Source organism: Delphinus delphis, chromosome 7 (genome assembly GCF_949987515.2).
Source record: "Delphinus delphis chromosome 7, mDelDel1.2, whole genome shotgun sequence".
NCBI classification, from domain to species: domain Eukaryota; kingdom Metazoa; phylum Chordata; class Mammalia; order Artiodactyla; family Delphinidae; genus Delphinus; species Delphinus delphis.
The window spans coordinates 32,571,536-32,591,251 of NC_082689.1; the positions used below are offsets into that span (position 1 = coordinate 32,571,536).

At 38.5% G+C, this 19,716-nt stretch overlaps 1 protein-coding gene across 2 annotated transcripts in view; it reads right to left on the bottom strand.

Moving 5' to 3' along the window:
• CYP20A1 (cytochrome P450 family 20 subfamily A member 1) overlaps positions 1–19,716 on the bottom strand; it is an 80,390-nt gene that overhangs the window by 51,409 nt on the left and 9,265 nt on the right. For both annotated transcript variants that reach the window (XM_060016262.2, XM_060016261.2), the window contains exon 5: positions 1,633–1,800. In XM_060016262.2, coding sequence (XP_059872245.1) covers positions 1,633–1,800 — 168 coding nt within the window. The remainder of the gene's footprint in view (positions 1–1,632; positions 1,801–19,716) is intronic.

The window sequence follows — 19,716 nt, forward strand, 5'->3', positions numbered from 1 at the left end:
CAGCTTAGAATAAAATTTTGGAAATAATAGTGGAGGTCCCGTTTTAAAACTGCTGTCTCATCAACATGAAAAAAATCAGATATCAACAACTGAGTCAAAAATTGATTCTTCGTTAAAATATGAAAACATTTTAGGAATTCCTTAGCCAATTTGTTTTAGCTGGGTAACCTGAGTAGTTTACTCTAGGAAGGGGAATTAGAGTGATTTTTCCACTTTTATTTTTATGCTCCTGAACATGTGAACGTTTTCTAAGAAATGTGTATTTTTCAATCATCAAACACAAGTAATAAAACCATTTTAAAGGGAAAAATGATAATATTAAACAGTGACAGAGTGTTAAGCCACAGTGCCTAGTGATTTTGTTTTACACACATTATATTATTTAACCTGTTTTTATAGATTTGAAGAAAATAAGTGATTTCTCAGAGATCCAAAATGCAGTGAAGTAAATGACTTAAGTATGATTTGAAACAAATAAAGTAATATAATGTTGAGACTGATAAAAAGAGAATAATAAAGTCCATATGTGAGTTCAGAAAAGGCAAACAGTAAACCTGTTTTCAACTGCATTAGCCTTTCTTCATATTCATTTTAGTATTTTAACACTCCATCAACTTTAATTTCTTTCTATATAGGACGTAGTCTCTATTAAGTATGGTTTTTCTCTTTATTCTAGAAATTAGTATTATTTTATAACACACTTGGTTTTGGGTGTTTTGCCACGCCACATGGCTTGCAGGATCTCAGTTCCCCAACCAGGGATTAAACCTGGGCCACAGCAGTGCAAGCCCAAAATCCTAACCGCTAGGCCACCAGGGAACTCCCGACATACTTGCTACATATTAAAAGAAAAATTTTTTTAGTCATTCATTTTTTAAATTTCAAAAAGTAACTGCTTAGGGACTCCCTGGTGGTGCAGTGGTCGAGAATCCGCCTGCCAATGCAGGGGACACGGGTTTGATCCCTGGTGAAGATCCCACATGCCACGGAGCAACTAAGCCTGTGCACCACAACTACTGAAGCCCATGCGCGTAAAGCCCGTGCTCAACAAGAGAACAAGAGGAGCCACCACAAGAAGAAGCCCGCGCACCGCAAGGAAGAGAAGAGTTGCCCCTGCTCTCTCAACTAGAGACAGCCCACAAGCATCAATGAAGATCCAACGCAGCCAAAAATAAATAAATAATATACATAAATTTTTTTTAAAAAGTAACTGCTTAAAAAAGTAATTCTTGGGCTTCCCTGGTGGCACAGTGGTTGAGAGTCCGCCTGCCGATGCAGGGGACGTGGGTTTGTGCCCCGGTCCGGGAAGATCCCACATGCCGCAGAGCGGCTGGGCCCGTGAGCCACGGCTGCTGGGCCTGCGTGTCCGGAGCCTGTGCTCCGCAACGGGGGAGGCCACAGCGGTAAGAGGCCCGCATATTGCAAAATAAAAGAAAAAGAAAGAAAGAAAAAAAAAAGTAATTCTTAAATTTTTAAAAAAGGGAACAATTAACCTTCTTGCATTGTTTTTAGCCCCAAACAAGGAAATTCTGTACTACAGAATCTTAAACCTTCTTCTTAAGAGGCAAAGTCTACATTATTCAACTATCTAATTTGATGAAAGAGTAATTTTAAATTTGGCCCTAGACTTACTGTGCCATGATTCTTCTGGAAGCGAATGACTTCTTGTTCATCTTCAAATGTACTACCCATTACCATCTGCGTAACAGACTTCATTGCAAAGCCAAGCATATGCTGGCAGAGCGGGACATGTTGGGACTCTGGGTAGGAGAGCCACTTATCCAATAATTCTTCGGAAAGCTGAAAGAAAACAGAAAAACACCATGATTTACTATTTTCTCCTACTAAATCTTACAAAAATCCATCAAGTAGACTCATTTCATAGAGTATACAGTTCAACTCCTTAATCACAGCAAACATTCAGGTGTTTACTGACCTGTCAGGCTAATAACACTGGCTCCACCAATAATTACATCCCTAATGGTTTAGGTTCAGATTCTGTCAAAGGGCTGATTTGGAAAACAAAAGAACCACAACAGTGAAAACAGAAAATATAAGTTAAATGTTCAAAGGCTGGGAAAACCTTAAACCTAAAGGAAATTAAGATATTAAAGTCTTGGGCTTCCCTGGTGGCACAGTGGTTGAGAGTCTGCCTGCCGATGCAGGGGACATGGGTTTGTACCCCGGTCCGGGAAGATCCCACATGCCGTGGAGCAGCTGGGCCCGTGAGCCATGGCCGCTGAGCCTGCGCGTCCGGAGCCTGTGCTCCGCAACGGGAGAGGCCACAACAGTAAGAGGCCCACGTACCACAAAAATAAAACAAAAATTAAAAATAAAAATGTTCCAGAAGACAGACTGACTTCCACAATGGTGGAGTGAGGACTTTGGTGATCTCAGTCTCCCTCTAAAACAGTGAAAATACGTGCGAAACAACTAAACAACTAACATCAACCATTCCAGCACTTTGGCAATTAACCAAAACCCAGTACCCACTGAGAAGTGTCTATTCAACAGGAACAACTAAACCTTGGTAAGATAGTGGGGTCTTCAGTGTTTTAACTTAAGGTTATTTCATTTTCCTTCTCTCCCCAGCTCAACAGTAGCCAAAAGTCAACAGCACTGCAGAAAACAGAGCTCTATTAAAAGCACCATCACCACTGGTCATCAAAATGGTCACTGAAAATGGAGGACAGGGAATCCCAAGACTCTAACCCTCCCCAAAAGCACGTAATGAGCTGGTCCAAACTGTCAAAATCAACTTCTGAAAAACTCTGGAATACAGCCAAAGACTTACAACAACCAGGGGAAGCCTTGATGAAGAAAGAAGCTGTTGCTTTGTGGTAAGAAAGCACTGTGACATTTTAAACAGCCTGCCTGTAATTCCCATATCCCAGAGAGGCAGCAGCTAAGAGAACAGCAGCCCATACTCCTGGTGCAAATTGCTAGGAAGCGATACAGACACTTTGGTCAAAAAATTGTGGCTGTGGGTCTCAACCTGTCTGGCAACTCCCATCAAGGACTGGTGCAAAGGCTGCCCTTGTTTGGCCCAACTCTGAGCATTTCCAGAGCTAGGACAGGTTCCTAGGTGGCTTCTGCCAAAAACATTTAAAGGTGCAGGTATTGGCTGCAAAAGCTGGGGCATGAAACGACAGCTGGGACAAGCAATGAAAAGACCAAGAAGCCAGGGAAGGAAGGGGTTGGGAGAAGAGATAAATGTGGGAATGGGAGCTTTTAAAAGCTTCTGCAAATACCAGGGAATTAAGAAAGTCATGCACATGCCCAAGACCAGGATACATGCTCAGAAAAGGTCTGAGAAGACTAGGCTTTCACATCTGGGGTCTTCTGGCTCCATACAAGCAGAAAGTGAGAACAAAGGCAGAGCTGTATAAAACCTGGATAAGTGTTAAAGGAGGACTCCAATACAAAGCCAATCTGCAAACACTGGGAGAGTTTTTTTAATTTTCTTTTGTAAGCTTCAAGTGTTTAAGGTAAAATCTGTCGAAACACCAGCTGAGCATTAAGCTAACAGAACAGATGCTTCAGTGGCCACACATGACAAAGAATACAGACTTTACAAAAACAGTTTAGAAAAGACTAAGCAAGTGAACAACAATAATCCACAACAGAGAGCAAGAACAAACTCTAAGGAAGGTGAAGAATCTGATTTCAAGATTGCCATCCACAGGTGTGCCCCTCCGGCAGAGTCTGGATATCAGTCATGGGAGCATGGGATCTTCCTCGGGTGCTCTGTCTCAGCCCTAGAGTTGGTGACTGCTCCTTTTACCAGCTATTCTGGTATTCTTTAGAGTTATCTTTACTTCCGACTAGCTAATCTCTCATTACTCCAAATCCCCTGTTGTAGTTAATAATTCTTTATATTAAACTTTCCCTATTTAAATAATTGTGTGCTTTCTCTCTCCCGACTGGACCCACACTGATAAACACTTTAAGAAACACGAATCAAGAAGAAGAGAGAGAAGGTACTAATGAGGCTAATGACATTAAAAATATAACAGAGGTACTTCCCTAGTGGTCCAGTGGTTGAGAATTCACCTTCCAATGCAGGGGATGCGGGTTCGATCCCAGGTCAGGGAACTAACATCTCACATGCCGTGGTGCAACTAAGACTGCATGTCACAACTACAGAGCCCACGCGCTCTGGAACCCGTGCAACACAACTAGAGAGCTGCTGCGCCACAATTAGAGAGAAGGCCGCGCACCACAACAGAAGATTCCACGTGCTGCAACTAAGACCTGACACGGCCAAAAATAAATAAATAAATATTTAAAAATATATATGTATAACAGAATAATTGGCAATAAAGCATGAAAAGAAATGAAAGGTATTAGGATTGGAAAAGAATAAAACTGTCACTAATCTCGGATATCATGATAAACCATTAGACTTAATAAGGAAATTTGGCAAAGTTAATGACTACAAGGTCAATATGCAGAAATCAACTGTATATATAAGTAACAAACAAACAATGAAATTTAAAAACTGTAGCATTTACAATAGCATTTTTAAAATACCACTAAATAGGAGTAAATTTAATAAAAGATGTACAAGATCTCTACACTGAAAAGAGAAAAAATTATTGAGAAAAGCTAAAGACCAAAAAGTGGGAGGGTATTCTTCCATATTCATGGATTGGAAAATTCCATAATATTGTGGACAAAGAATGTTGCCTACCATTCCAGTAAACAACAAATGTTGCCACCATCAAGCCATCAGCCACTGCTGCCCCTCCTCCCCACATGGTGCACCCTGAAGGGATTCAGAATGGAGAAAAACAGGATATAGGCCCCAGATATGTAAGATGTATATCTAAGGAATAATTTCAATAAGTCCAGACTCTTACATCTTCTCATACATAGAAAAGCACTAAAATCACTAATTTCAGATATCTGGTTTTTGCCATTAGCAGTAGTCTTCTGATGTTTGACTACACAGTTTTTTTTCTCGGAATATATCCTGGCTCCTCCCTTACCTCTTCAGAACAGTTCCTCAGAGCCATGTGAGAGGCTGTTTCCCGGGCTATTTTTCTCAGTAAGGTCCCTGAATAAAATATAACTCGCAACTTTTAGATTATGCGTTTTTCCCCAGTCAACAATATGTAAAGGTAACTTTACATACATCAAGTGACCTACACAGTTACTTGGTTTTGACAAAGGTAACATTACAGTACAATGGAAAAAGGATGATCTTTTCAATGTTATGCTGGGTCAACTGGATAACCATATGGGAAAAAAATGAATGTTAACCCCCTTCCTCATTCTTTACACAATAATAAACACTAAATAGATTATAGATCTAAGTTTGAAAGGTAAACAGTAAAACTCTCAGAACAAAACTTAGATGAATATATTCATGACATTATGTTAAATAAAGATTTCTCACGTAAGATTTAAAATGCAGTAAACATAAAGGCAAAAAAAATAAGTTAGACTACACTAAAATTAGTATCTGTTCATCAAAAGACAAGCTTAAGACCATATAAAATCAAGCCACAGTAGAAGATACTTGAGATATACACATATATATAATATATATGCACACACACATGCATCCAATAAAGTTCTTAAATTCAGAATTTTTAAAAACCTCTTAAAAATCAATACAAAGAGAGAAAACCCAAAAGAAAAATGGGCAAAAGACTTGAAATAGCACTACACCAGAGTGACTATCCAACTGGTCAATAAACAAATGAAAAAATGCTTAATTTTATTCACCATCAGGAAAATGCAAATCAAAATCATAATGACAAGTCCCTCCCATCAGGGACCTTGCACAAGCCTCTTAGATAGCCTCATCCACCAGAGGGCAGACAGCAGAAGCAAGAAGAACCACAACCCTGCAGCCTGTGGAAAAAAACCACATTCACAGAAAGACAGACAACATGAAAAGGCAGAGGGCTAGGTACCAGATGAAGGAACAAGATAAAACCCCAGAAAAACAACTAAATGAAGTGGAGATAGGCAACCTTCCAAAAAAGAATTCAGAATAATAATACTGAAGATGATCCAGGACCTCAGAAAAAGAATGGAGGCAAAGATAGAGAAGATGCAAGAAATGTTTAACAAAGACCTAGAAGAATTCAAGAACAAACAGAGATGAACAATAAAATAATTGAAATGAAAACTACACTCGAAGGAATCAATAGCAGAATAACTGAGGCAGAAGAACGGATAAGTGACCTGGAAGACAGAATGGTGGAAATCACTGCTGCGGAACAGAATAAAGAAAAAAGAATGAAAGGAAATGAAGACACCCTAAGAGACTCTGGGACAACATTAAACACAACAACATTCGCATTATAGGGATCCCAGAAGGAGAAGAGAGAGAGAAAGGACCCAAGATAATATCTGAAGAGATTATAGTCGAAAACTTCCCTAACATGGGAAAGGAAATAGCCACCCAAGTCCAGGAAGCGCAGAAAGTCCCATACAGGATAAACCCAGGAGAAACATGCTGAGACACACAGTAATCAAACAAGCAAAAATCAAAGACAACGAAAAATTACTGAAAGCAGCAAGGGAAAAACGACAAACAACATACAGGGGAACTCCCATAAGGTTAACAGCTGATTTCTCAGCACAAACTCTACAAGCCAGAAGAGAGTGGCATGATATACTTAAAGTGATGAAAGGAAAGAACCTACAACCAAGATTACTCTACCCGGCAAGGATTTCATTCAGATTTGATGGAGAAATCAAAAGCTTTACACACAAGCAAAAGCTAAGAGAATTAAGCACCACCAAACCAACTCTACAGCAAATGCGAAAAGAACTTCTTTAAGTGGGAAACACAAGAGAAGAAAGGGACCTACAAAACAATTAAGAAAATGGTAATAGGGACATACATATCGATAATTACCTTAAAGGTGAATGGATTAAATGCTCCAACCAAAAGACACAGGCTTGCTGAATGGATACAAAAACAATACCCATCTATATGCTGTCTACAAGAGACCCACTTCAGACCTAGGGACACATACAGACTGAAAGTGAGGGGATGGAAAAAGATATTCCATGCAAATGGAAATCAAAAGAAAGCTGGAGTAGCAATACTCATATCAGATAAAATAGATTTTAAAATAAAAAATGTTATAAGAGACAAGGAAGGACACTATATAATGATCAAGGGATCAATCCAAGAAGATATAACAATTATAAATATATATGCACCCAACATAGGAGCACCTCAATACATAAGACAACTGCTAACAGCTATAAAAGAAGAAATCAACAGAAACACAATAATAGTGGGGGACTTCACTTCACTTACCTCGATGGACAGATCATCCAAACAGAAAATTAATAAGGAAACACAAGCTTTAAATGACACAACAGACCAGATGGATTTAATTAATATTTATAGGACATTCCATCCAAAAACAGCAGATTACGCTTTCTTCTCAAGTGCACACGGAACATTCTGTAGGATAGATCACATTTTGGGTCACAAATCAAGCCTCAGTAAATTCAAGAAAACTGAAATCATAGCAAGCATCTTTTCTGACCACAGCGCCATGATATGAGAAATCAATTACAGGGAAAAAAACGTAATAAACACAAACACACGGAGGCTAAACAATATGTTACTAAATAGCCAAGAGATCACTGAAGAAATCAAAGAGGAAATCAAAATATACCTAGAGACAAATTACAATGAAAACACGACAATCCAAAACCTATGGGATGTAGCAAAAGCAGTTCTAAGAGGGAAATTTATAGCAATACAAGCCTACTTTAAGAAACAAGAATAATCACAAACAATCTAACGTTACACCTAAAGGAACGAGAGAAAGAAGAACAAACAACCCAAAGTTAGCAGAAAGAGAGATATCGTAAAAGTCAGAGCAGAAATAAATGAAATAAAAACAAAGAAAACAATAGCAAAGATCAATAAAACTAAAAACTGGTTCTTTGAGAAGATAAACAAAATTGATAAACCATTAGCCAGACTCATCAAGAAAAAGAGGGAGAGGACTCAAATTAATAAAATTAGAAATGAAAAAGGAGAAGTTACTACGGACACCGCAGAAATACAAAGCATCCTAAGAGACAACTACAAGCAACTTTATGCCAATAAAATGGACAACCTGGAAGAAATGGACAAATTCTTAGAAAGGTATAACCTTCCAAAACTGAACCAGGAAGAAACAGAACATATGAACAGACCAATCACAAATAATGTAATTGAAACTGTAATTAAAAAGCTTCCAACAGGGGTCCCTGGTGGCGCAGTGGGTGCGAGTCCGTCTGCCGATGCAGGGGACATGGGTTCGCGCCCCAGTCCGGGAAGATCCCACATGCCGCGGAGTGGCTGGGCCCGTGAGCCATGGCCACTGAGCCTGCACGTCCGGAGCCTGTGCTCCGCAACGGGAGAGGCCGCGGCAGTGAGAGGCCTGCATACCGCAAAAAAAAAAAAAAGCTTCCAACAAACAAAAGTCCAGGACCAGATGGCTTCACAGGTGAATTCTGTCAAACATTTAGAGAAGAGCTAACACCCATCCTTCTCAAACTCTTCCAAAAAACTGCAGAGGAAGGAACACTCCCAAACTCATTCTATGAGGCCACCATCACCCTGATACCAAAATCAGACAAAGATACCACAAAAAAAGAAAATTACAGGCCAATATCACTGATGAATATAAATGCAAATATCCTCAACAAAATACTAGCAAACAGAATCCAACAACACATTAAAAGGATCATACACCATGATCAAGTGGGATTTACCCAGGGATGCAAGGATTCAATATATACAACTCAATCAACGTGATACACCATATTAACAAATTGAAGAATAAAAACCATATGACCATCTCAATAGATGCAGAAAAAGCTTTTGACAAAATTCAACACCCATTTATGATAAAAACTATCCAGAAAGTGGGCAGAGAGGGAAACTACCTCAACAGAATAAAGACCATATACGACAAACCCACAGCCAACATCATCCTCAATGGTGAAAAACTGAAAGCATTTCCACTAAGATCAGGAACAAGACAAGGTTGTCCACTCTCACCACTCTTATTCAACATAGTTTTGGAAGTTTTAGCCACAGTAATCAGAGAAGAAAAGGAAATAAAAGGAATCCAAATCAGAAAAGAAAAAGTAAAGCTGTCACTGTTTGCACATGACATGATACTATACATAGAGAATCCTAAAGATGCTACCAGAAAACTACTAGAGCTAATCAATGAATTTGGTAAAGTGGCAGGATACAAAATTAATGCACAGAAATCTCTGGCATTCCTATACACTAATGATGAAAAATCTGAAAGTGAAATCAAGAAAACACTTCCATTTACGACTGCAACAAAAAGAATAAAATATCTAGGAATAAACCTACCTAAGGAGACAAAAGACCTGTATGCAGAAAATTATAAGACACTGATGAAAGAAATTAAAGATGATACAAATAGATGGAGAGATATATCATGTTCTTGGATGGGAAGAATCAACATTGTGAAAATGACTCTACTACCCAAAGCAATCTACAGATTCAATGCAATCCCTATCAAACTACCACCGGCATTTTTCACAGAACTAGAACAAAAAATTTCACAATTTGTATGGAAACACAAAAGACCCCGAATAGCCAAAGCAACCTTGAGAAAGAAAAACAGAGCTGGAGGAATCAGGCTCTCTTACTTCAGACTATACTACAAAGCCACAGTAATCAACAGAGTATGGTACTGGCACAAAAACAGAAAGATAGATCAATGGAACAGGATAGAAAGCCCAGAGATAAACCCAGGCACATATGGACACCTTATCTTTGATAAAGGAGGCAGGAATGTACAGTGGAGAAAGGATAGCCTCTTCAAGAAGTGGTGCTGGGAAAACTAGACAGGTACATGTAAAAGTATGAGATTAGATCACTCCCTAACACCATACACAAAAATAAGCTCAAAATGGATTAAACACCTAAATGTAAGGCCAGAAACTATCAAACTCTTAGAGGAAAACATAGGCAAAACACTCTATGACATAAATCACAGCAAGATCCTTTTTGACCCACCTTCTAGAGAAATGGAAATAAAAACAAAAATAAACAAATGGGACCTAATGAAACTGCAAAGCTTTTGCACAGCAAAGGAAACCATAAACAAGAACAAAAGACAACCCTCAGAATGGGAGAAAATATTTGCAAATGAAGCAACTGACAAAGGATTAATTTCCAAAATTTACAAGCAGCTCATGCAGCTCAATAACAAAAAAACAAACAACCCAATCCAAAAATGGGCAGAAGACCTAAATAGACATTTCTCCAAGGAAGGTATACAGACTGCCAACAAACACATGAAAGAATGCTCAACATCATTAATCATTAGAGAAATGCAAATCAAAACTACAATGGGATATCACCTCACACCAGTCAGAATGGCCATCATCAAAAAATCTAGGAACAATAAATGCTGGAGAGGGTGTGGAGAAAAGGGAACACTCTTGCACTGCTGGTGGGAATGTGAATTGGTTTAGCCACTATGGAGAACAGTATGGAGGTTCCTTAAAAAACTACAAATAGAACTACCATATGACCCAGCAATCCCACTACTGGGCATATACCCTGAGAAAACCAAAATTCAAAAAGAGTCATGTACCAAAATGTTCACTGCAGCTCTACTTACAATAGCCCGGAGATGGAAACAACCTAAGTGCCCATCACCAGATGAATGGATAAAGAAGATGTGGCACATATATACAATGGAATATTACTCAGCCATAAAAAGAAATGAAACTGAGCTATTTGTAATGAGGTGGCTAGACCTAGAGTCTGTCATACAGAGTGAAGTAAGTCAGAAAGAGAAAGACAAATACCGTATGCTAACACATATATATGGAATTTAAGAAAAAAAAATGTCATGAAGAACCTAGGAGTAAGACAGGAATAAAGACACAGACCTACGGGAGAACGGACTTGAGGATATGGGGAGAGTGAAGGGTGAGCTGTGACAGGGCGAGAGAGAGGCATGAACATATATACACTAACAAACGTAAGGTAGATAGCTAGTGGGAAGCAGCCGCATGGCGCAGGGATATCGGCTAGGTGCTTTGTGACCGCCTGGAGGGGTGGGATAGGGAGGGTGGGAGGGAGGGCGACGCAAGAGGGAAGAGATATGGGAACATATGTATATGTATAACTGATTCACTTTGTTATAAAGCAGAAAGTAACACACCATTGTAAAGCAATTATACCTCAATAAAGATGTTAAAAAATTAAATTAAATAAAAAAAAATACTGAACAGTACAAAAACAACAGCAGGGAACATCATTCTCCCCAAATCAACTCCTGCGTATTAGCAGCTTCCAGAAGAATAAAAGAAACCAAATACATAGTCCTAAGAAAGTCCATGAATAAAAGGCTTTGTTCTTAGAGAAAATTAAATAAATTATTGAATTTTGGTTTTAATTAGTCAATGAATTATTAAGCTTTGCTCCTAATGAAATTCAATGACTATTCAGACTATCACTGAGAGTTGAGTAGTTCATTGTTTTTTTTTGTTGTTTTTTTTTTTTGGTTCATTGTTTTTGACTTGTACAGTAATACAGGTTAGTGTAAAGAAAATTAATATGTAGAAAACAATAAATAACTTAAAAATAAATGAAAATATAGAAATTAATTTAAATCACCCTAAATTCAACCCAGTAGCAGTAATTACTGATAACATTTTTTTTAATAGAGCTTTTCATGTTTTTCTATAGGTATGTGTATCCATGTATATGTGTACATACATGTGTGCATAAAGGTATACTTTGGACAATGTATTAATACTCTACAAACTGTTCTGTATACTGTTTTTTTCCACTTACCATCTGTTATGGGTTGAATTGTGCCCCCCCAAAAGATCTTGAAGTTTTAACCCCCAGTGCCTGTGAATGTGACCTCATTTGGGAATAGGTTCTTGCAGATAATCAGTTTAAGATATGCACATTAGGGTGGGCCTTAATCCAATACCACTGTGTCCTTATAAAAAGGGGAAATTTGGACACTGAAACACACACACAAACATATACACACACAGGGATACCTCATTATAAACATGAAGGCAGAGATTGGGGTGATAAGTGTACAAGCCAGAGATTACCAGCAAACTACTAGCAGCTAGGAAAGAGGCATAAAACAGATTTCCCTCACAGCCCCCAGAAGGAACCAACTCTGCTGGCAACTTGGTCTTGGGCAACAGCCTCCAGAACTGTGAGACAATAAATTTCTGTGTTTAAGCCACCAAGTTTGTGCTAGCTCTAGCAAACCATCTCCCCATGTCAGTAAATAAATGTCTTTGCCACCTTAATGTTTTCATTCTAATCCACTGTACGGATTTACGATCATTCAAATAATCCTCTACTACTGGACGTTTAAGTATTTTCCAATTTCTGCTACAATAAACAATGCTTCAACAGCCATCTCTGTATATACATCTATTGCCATTTGACTTCCTTAGATATGAAATTCCTGAGTTAAGAAGTAGTTTTTAAGCTTTTGCTTTATATGGCCATGCTGCCCTGGAGAAAGCCTGTATCAGCTTACAGTCTTACCAGCAATCTCAAAGTGTCCATTTCCCATACTTTGGACTGTACTAAGTGTTGTCATTTTACAAAACCTCTGTCAGTCTAACAGGTAAAAAATAACTCAACATTGCTTTAATTGGCTTATTTCGTTCTAATTATTGGTAGGGTTTAAACAAGTTTCAAATATTTAATGGCCATTTACATGTTTTCCACAATGTACTGCATGTTCACTTCTTTAGCCATTTTTCTACTGGGGCTTGTATCTTTTCCTTAATAATGTGTAAGAGCTTTTGTACATAGCTGGTTTTTAAATGAAATCCAGGGTATATATTTCCTCAGTTCTAAGTGATAGGTAGTCAGTTTTCTGGTGACCTTTCTTCTGTGAGATATTACATGTTCAAAAAAAACCAAACAGACCTATAAATGATATTCCTAAACATTGGACCTATAAATGGTATTCCTAAATTTGGACCATTTGGGTCCAAATTTAGGACCCACATGGTATCCTAAAAACCTATTAGGACAATCTGTGACTTATCAGAGACTTTAACTGTGACTATCTCCCCACAGTACCAGATTATTACTGATTATGCAACTAACTGTGGAAATGCTTTCAGCCTATGCTGGTAAAGCCTTTTTTTTCCCCTTTTTAGCCATGAGCATAAAAATTTTATTATCAATATTGTCATTTGTATCACAGAACTGTGTTGTGATTTGCTCATCCATTTGTTTTGCACAGTACTCTACAAAACAATGCAAATATTGGAAATGATTCATGGAGGTTTTTACTCGACATACGTATCTAGTACATCTGCTAGAGGCTTATATGAATTTCTTTTAGTTTATGAATCTTGACTACGTGTATTAGATGGGAATTCTAACAATCTGTTGATGAGCTTCACTTGATAGTATTAAACCAATGAGTTCAATAATTTTGGCTATTATTACTAAGCTGTCAATTAAGAGGGTTCTGGAAAACTGTCATAAATTCTAAAATCCAGAAAATACTTCTTAAATCAGAGTTTAACCCAAAAGTCATAGGAGCATATGGGGCTGAAGCACACAGAAGAGAGAAGTTACACTCACAGAACTAAAGTGGACGTTTACACACAGCCTTTGAGCAGAGACGGTCAGGGCAAGAAGGAACCAGAACTCACAGGATGAGGTTTGAGAGGATTAGAGAAGCGTCAGAATACAGAATTCAGATTTGGACCAAAATAAAAATAAAAAAGGCAAAAGAGGGCTTCCCTGGTGGCGCAGTGGTTGAGAGTCCACCTGCCAATGCAGGGGACACGGGTTCGTGCCCTGGTCCGGGAAGATCCCACATGCCGCGAAGCGGCTGGGTCTGTGAGCCATGGCCGCTGAGCCTGCGCATCCGGAGCCTGTGCTCCGCAACAGGAGAGGCCACAACAGTGACAGGCCCGCGTACCGCAAAAATAAATAAATAAATTTAAAAAAAAAAAAAGGCAAAAGATTTATTGTGTCAATATGAAGTACAGGTTATTCTGGAGTGGTAACTCTGAAAAACAGCCCTGTTCTCTTAAAGAAAAACGATTAGTAGGGAGGAAGAGGATTCTCTGACTACAGCTCTCTTCAATCATGTTCTTACTGATTAAATATTAATTGGTATTTCTGACTAATGAGTAAGCTAAGTAACTGGCTTGTGCTACGGGGTTGAAAACATAAACCTGAAACACATTTCTCATGTATGGACCCAGTCTGTGAACCAAAGCTTGAAAATATGATGGCAAGAAATGTGAAAACCGGTAAATAATTTTCCACTTTGATTTGCCGTTGATCAGACAGGAGGAGAAAAAAACGCAATACAGAGCAAGGACAAAAAAGATTGAAAATTTGGGAAAGAGAGCCTACAATTAAAGATTAAAGAAGCTAGAATTACTTAGCTTGAAGCAGAGAAGAAAGACTAATTAAGGCTTTTAACAATAAAGATTACTGAAAAGCATAATCACTGAACGCAAAGCAAAGAGAAATAGGTAAAATTCCCTGGAGCTATACAATTAAATACAAAGATTCTTACAGACAAATGTTAGGTGTTTAAACAGAACAGAAAGAAAGGTTCTGACTGGTGAATGCTTAGACAGAGGCAACATAACTGCTTTCAGGTAGGACATTCAGGTGTGACAGGACCAGCTATGACAACCCAAGCAGGCAGCCTGAGAGGTCCAGAGAACATGATGATACAACACAGTACTGACTGGGACTTCCCTGGTGGTCCAGTGGTTAAGACTCCGCACTCCCAACGTAGGGGGCCTGGGTTCAATCCCTGGTCAGGGAACTAGATTCTGCATGCCACAACTAAAGATCCCGCATGCTGCAACTAAAGGTCCCGCACGCTACAATGAAGATCTCGTGTGCCACAACTAAGACCTGGCACAGCCAAATAAATAAATATTTAAAACAAAACCAAACCAAACAGTACTGACAGTAATGAGAAGGTGGAAATTTGATATACAGATGTCCTGATGGCCCTGTGAATAATGGCTATCAGTTAGAAATAGGAACTGGAAAGGAGAAAGACTAATCAGCAGCTGGCCATGGTTAAAGGCCTTGTTTGCTTAGTTTTTGGAAGCAAAACTGTGCAGAGGAGCCAACATGTTAATTAATGCTTCTGGTAAACTCAACAAGCCAGCCTCAAATCTTGAATGAAAAGTGTTAGTTTCAAACAGAATTGAAGAATAAGGAAAATATGGCATTAAGCATTTACTGAATGTAATTTTTTAAAAGTAGATACTGTAGGATGAGTCAAAATGGCATCCTCTTAAGATTTATCAGTTATTCTACAATTCAAAAAAGTCACAAAAGTCTTATAATGCGCAGTCTGAACATTTTTAGGAGGAATGAACAAAGTTACAGAAGGTGAGAAGGAAAAGAAAAGAAACCTGACCAAGTAGCTATTACATGCTAAATACTCTTAAGCCCTTGAAAAAGTATGTCCTCACCTGTACGATGTCTGGAATCTGTTTAAAAATAATCCAGAGAGAAAACAGGGCAGGTAAGTCGGGGTATAGATAAAGTAAGATTACGTCTAGTTTGCTAACTGTTAAAGTTTGGTGATGAGAATACGGATATTCATTATACTATTCTATTTTTATTTAAATTTTTCATGACTTTTACACTAATTATTAGAGAAATGCAAATCAAAACTACAGTGATGTATCACCTCACACCAGTTAGAATGGGCATCATCAGAAAATCTACAAACAACAAATGCTGGAGAGGGTGTGGAGAAAAGGGAACCCTCTTGCACTGTTGGTGGGAATGTAAATTGGTACAGCCACTATGGAGAACAGTATGGAGGTTCCTTAAAAAACTAAAAATAGAACTACCATATGACTCAGAAATCCCACTACTGGGCATATACCTGAGAAAACCACAATTCAAAAAGACACATGCACCCCAGTGTTCACTGCAGCACTATTTACAGTAGCCAGGTCATGGAAGCAACCTAAATGCCCATCGACAGACGAATGGATAAAGAAGATGTGGCACATATGTACAATGGAGTATTACTCAGCCATAAAAAGGAACGAAATTGGGTCATTTGTAGAGATGTGGATGGATCTAGAAACTGTCATACAGAGTGAAGTAAGTCAGAAAGAGAAAAACAAATATCATATATTAACGCATATATGTGGAACCTAGAAAAATGGTACAGATGAACCGGTTTGCAGGGCAGAAATAGAGACACAGATGTAGAGAACAAATGTATGGACACCAAGGGGGAAGTGGGGTGGAGGGGTGATGAATTGGGAGATTGGGTTTGACACGTATACACTGATGTGTATAAAATGGATGACTAACGAGAAACTGCTGTATAGAAAAATAAATAAAATAAAATTCAAAAAAAAATTTTTTTCCATGGTTTTAAAAATTATTTACCATATACAATGTGAAAGTCAGTGCGGTGTATTTGTGTACTTGTGAGTGAATGTGGGTTTAATCTATATAGAACAGTAAGGACTCCTACGTAACCCTTCAAATGGGACAGATATAGGCCCATCAACTATAAAAACCCTGCATGAAAGAAGAAACGCATTAACTAAATTGGAAGCATTAATAAGGAGGTGTAGTTTCAGAGGAGCAGGAAAAATGTAAGAAAGAAGAAAATTTAACAGAAGAACGCTGGGAGGTGGGGGGAGCAGCAAACAAACAGCAGGAAAATCTACTTCTCAAACAAAGGAAGGAAAGGTATTTTTTTGAGTAGTTACTGTGTTCTAAGACCTGTTGTTAGGTATTTTACATCATGACCTCATATAATCCTCACAGCAAATTTGTAACGTGGATGCTATTATCCTCAATTTAAGATGAGGCAATAGGACCTCCCTGGCAGTCCAGTGGTTAAGACTCTGTGCTTCTAACGCAAGGGGCACAGGTTTGACCCCGGGTCGGGAAATTAAGGGATCCCTGCAGAGTGGCCAAAAAAAAAAAAAGAGGCAATAAAAGCTCACAAAGGCCAAGTAACACACAAAGAATCATGCAGATACTAAATGACAGAAATAAGATTCAAAGCCTTTTGCCCAAGCTTAAAGTCTCTGCTCTATACAATACTACTACTTCCCAAGAAGCTACATTAAACATACAACAAAATAAAAACTTTCTTCGAGGTACACAGATTACAGGAAAGGGGAAGGAAAACACAATATAAGAAGGGAGATAAGAAAGTCAATTTAATTTTGTTATGTAAGTATGGCCAGGTTGTCATGGTAGTAAAGAGAATGAATGGCAGAGGGTAGGTAACTAAACTGGATATTGGAAGACGAGCTGGCCAGGAGTTAGCTGAGGAGAAAATAGCAAGAACAGACCCACAGAGATAAGAGAAGAGACTATGGATTGAGGACCTGTAAGTTGGTCGGTATTCATTCACTGATTTAATAAATATTTACTGAGGGCCTACTCTACACCAAGACCCACGGATACAGTAGAAATCAAAACAGAATAGTGTCTCCCTCCGTGGAGCATACAGCTTAGGAAAGATTATTCAAAGAATTACACATAATATAATTACAAATTAGGACGTGTTGCAAAGGAAAAGCAAAGGGTGTTATGACAGCATCTAAAAGGGGGACCTTCCTAGGGACAGTGGGATGATCAGAGATGGCTTCCCTGGGGAAGTGACATCTAAACTGAGCTGAAGAATGAACATGCATTAACTAGGTGTGTGGATGGTTAGATGAGACAATCCAGGCAACAGGAACAGCATATACAGAGCCCTTGAGATAGCAGAGAACAAGGTATAGAACTAAGAGAAAACCAGGGTGGCTAGAGTGTAAGCACAAATGAGAAAGTGGGAAACGAGGCTGGAAAAGTAGGCAGGCCAAACCACATACGGTCTTTAAGATTACATTCAAGACTTCGGAGTTTGTCCCAAGAGCAAAGGGAAGCCACTGGAGGTTTTTGATCAGGGACTGATAAAATAAGAATTGTATTTTGAAAGTGTCTGTTCTCAGGGGTTATGAACATCCAGTCCATAGATACCAAAGGGTCTGTGCACAGAATCCAGGAGTCCATGAACTTGGATGAGGGGGGAAAAAAATCTTTATTTTTCACTAACCTCTAAATAAAATTTAGCACTTCTTTCTGAATATAGGCCTTTTAACTTTGTCGCAATACAAATCTCAAATACGTTCACATTATATTTTGGTTATTGTAAAACTCTCAAAATAATGGTTTTGTCTCTCATAACATCATTACTTTAAAATTGTGGAAGTTTGAGGAAGCATTGCTAGATCTTGTTATGTAATACGTTAACAATAAAGCACTGATATTATAATATCACAAGTTTTTTAAAAATAACATTTTGATAACTATATTGGTTTCCTTTGTAGTTACACATTTCCAAATGCTATTCTCCGAAGGAGTCTGTAGGTTTCACCACAACTGCAAGGGGTACATGTCTTAAAAGAAGCCTAAGAATCCCTAACAGAGGGTAGAAATTGTGAAAGGGCAGAGAGAAGGCAGAGAAACAAGCAATCCACATAAGACGATGGAAGCTTAAACCAGGATGGGAGCAGTGCTGGTGGAGTAGAGCAATTTGAAAGATATTCAGAAGGTAAAAGTGACATTAGAGACTCTTTTCAAATGTAATTTTCTAAGAATATTTACTGTTATAAAAATATTTATCATATAATGGTAAATAAAAATGCAGTCTAAAACTATCTCTACAGTATAAAGCTGATTGAAATTCTACTGTACACAGAAATGACTGGAATGATGCAAAGTATTTTAAAATGTTAAACATGGTTATCACCGGGGAATGAACAGCAGTAAAAATGTTTATTTTTCCTTAGGACTTCTCTAAATGTTTCCATATTTTATAAAGTGACTAGCAGAAAAAGCATAATTTTAGTTATTTTTGGAAATTTTCTTCTCTTTTCTTTTCTCTTTTTCTTTTTGGCCGAGCCACAGGGCATGCAGGACCTTAGTTCCCCGACCAGGGATGGAACCTTGAAGCCATGCTCACCCCACCCTCACCCCACGGCTGCAGTGCAAGTGCAGAGCCTTCACCTGGACGGCCAGGGAAGTCCCTGCAAATTTTTTAATGATGGGGAAATGCTTACGATATGTTTTATAGTGAAAAAGTATATAAAATTGTACATACAATATGATCTCAACCATATAAAAAATCTATAGTCAAATTATGAGTGATTTCTTTACACTATCAGATTTTCCACGTTTTCTTTAGCAACCATATATTACTTTTATAAATTACATTATTTTTAAATGGCACAAATGGATAGATTAGCTTTGGACAGAAGGAAGGATTCTTCAAGATTTAAAATAAGAAAAAAGAACCAAGGTTTGTGATGGACAGAGTCTACTGGTGGGGGAACAGGCTACTGAGGGAGTTCACACGTAAAGGACTCCATAGTCTCAGCAAAGCAGGAGGCTAGGACATCTACAGCAAGCAAAGGGGTTGGTAGGACTGGCAGTACTAGAATAAGGGTGAAGGTCTGCAACAGCCCTGTGGGAGCACAGGGAACTGTGAGGCAGTGCACAGGGCTTGGCTAAGGGTCTTCAGAAACAAAAAGGAAACGGTAAGGATTAGTATTGTTCTCAACCTTTGTAAATGATTTGCTGAGCTTCTTAAAAATGTCAGGTGCCCCTCCCAGTGATTCAGTTTGTCCAAGTAAAGGCCCAGTAATCTGCACCTTAAACAAGAGGGAGTGTTT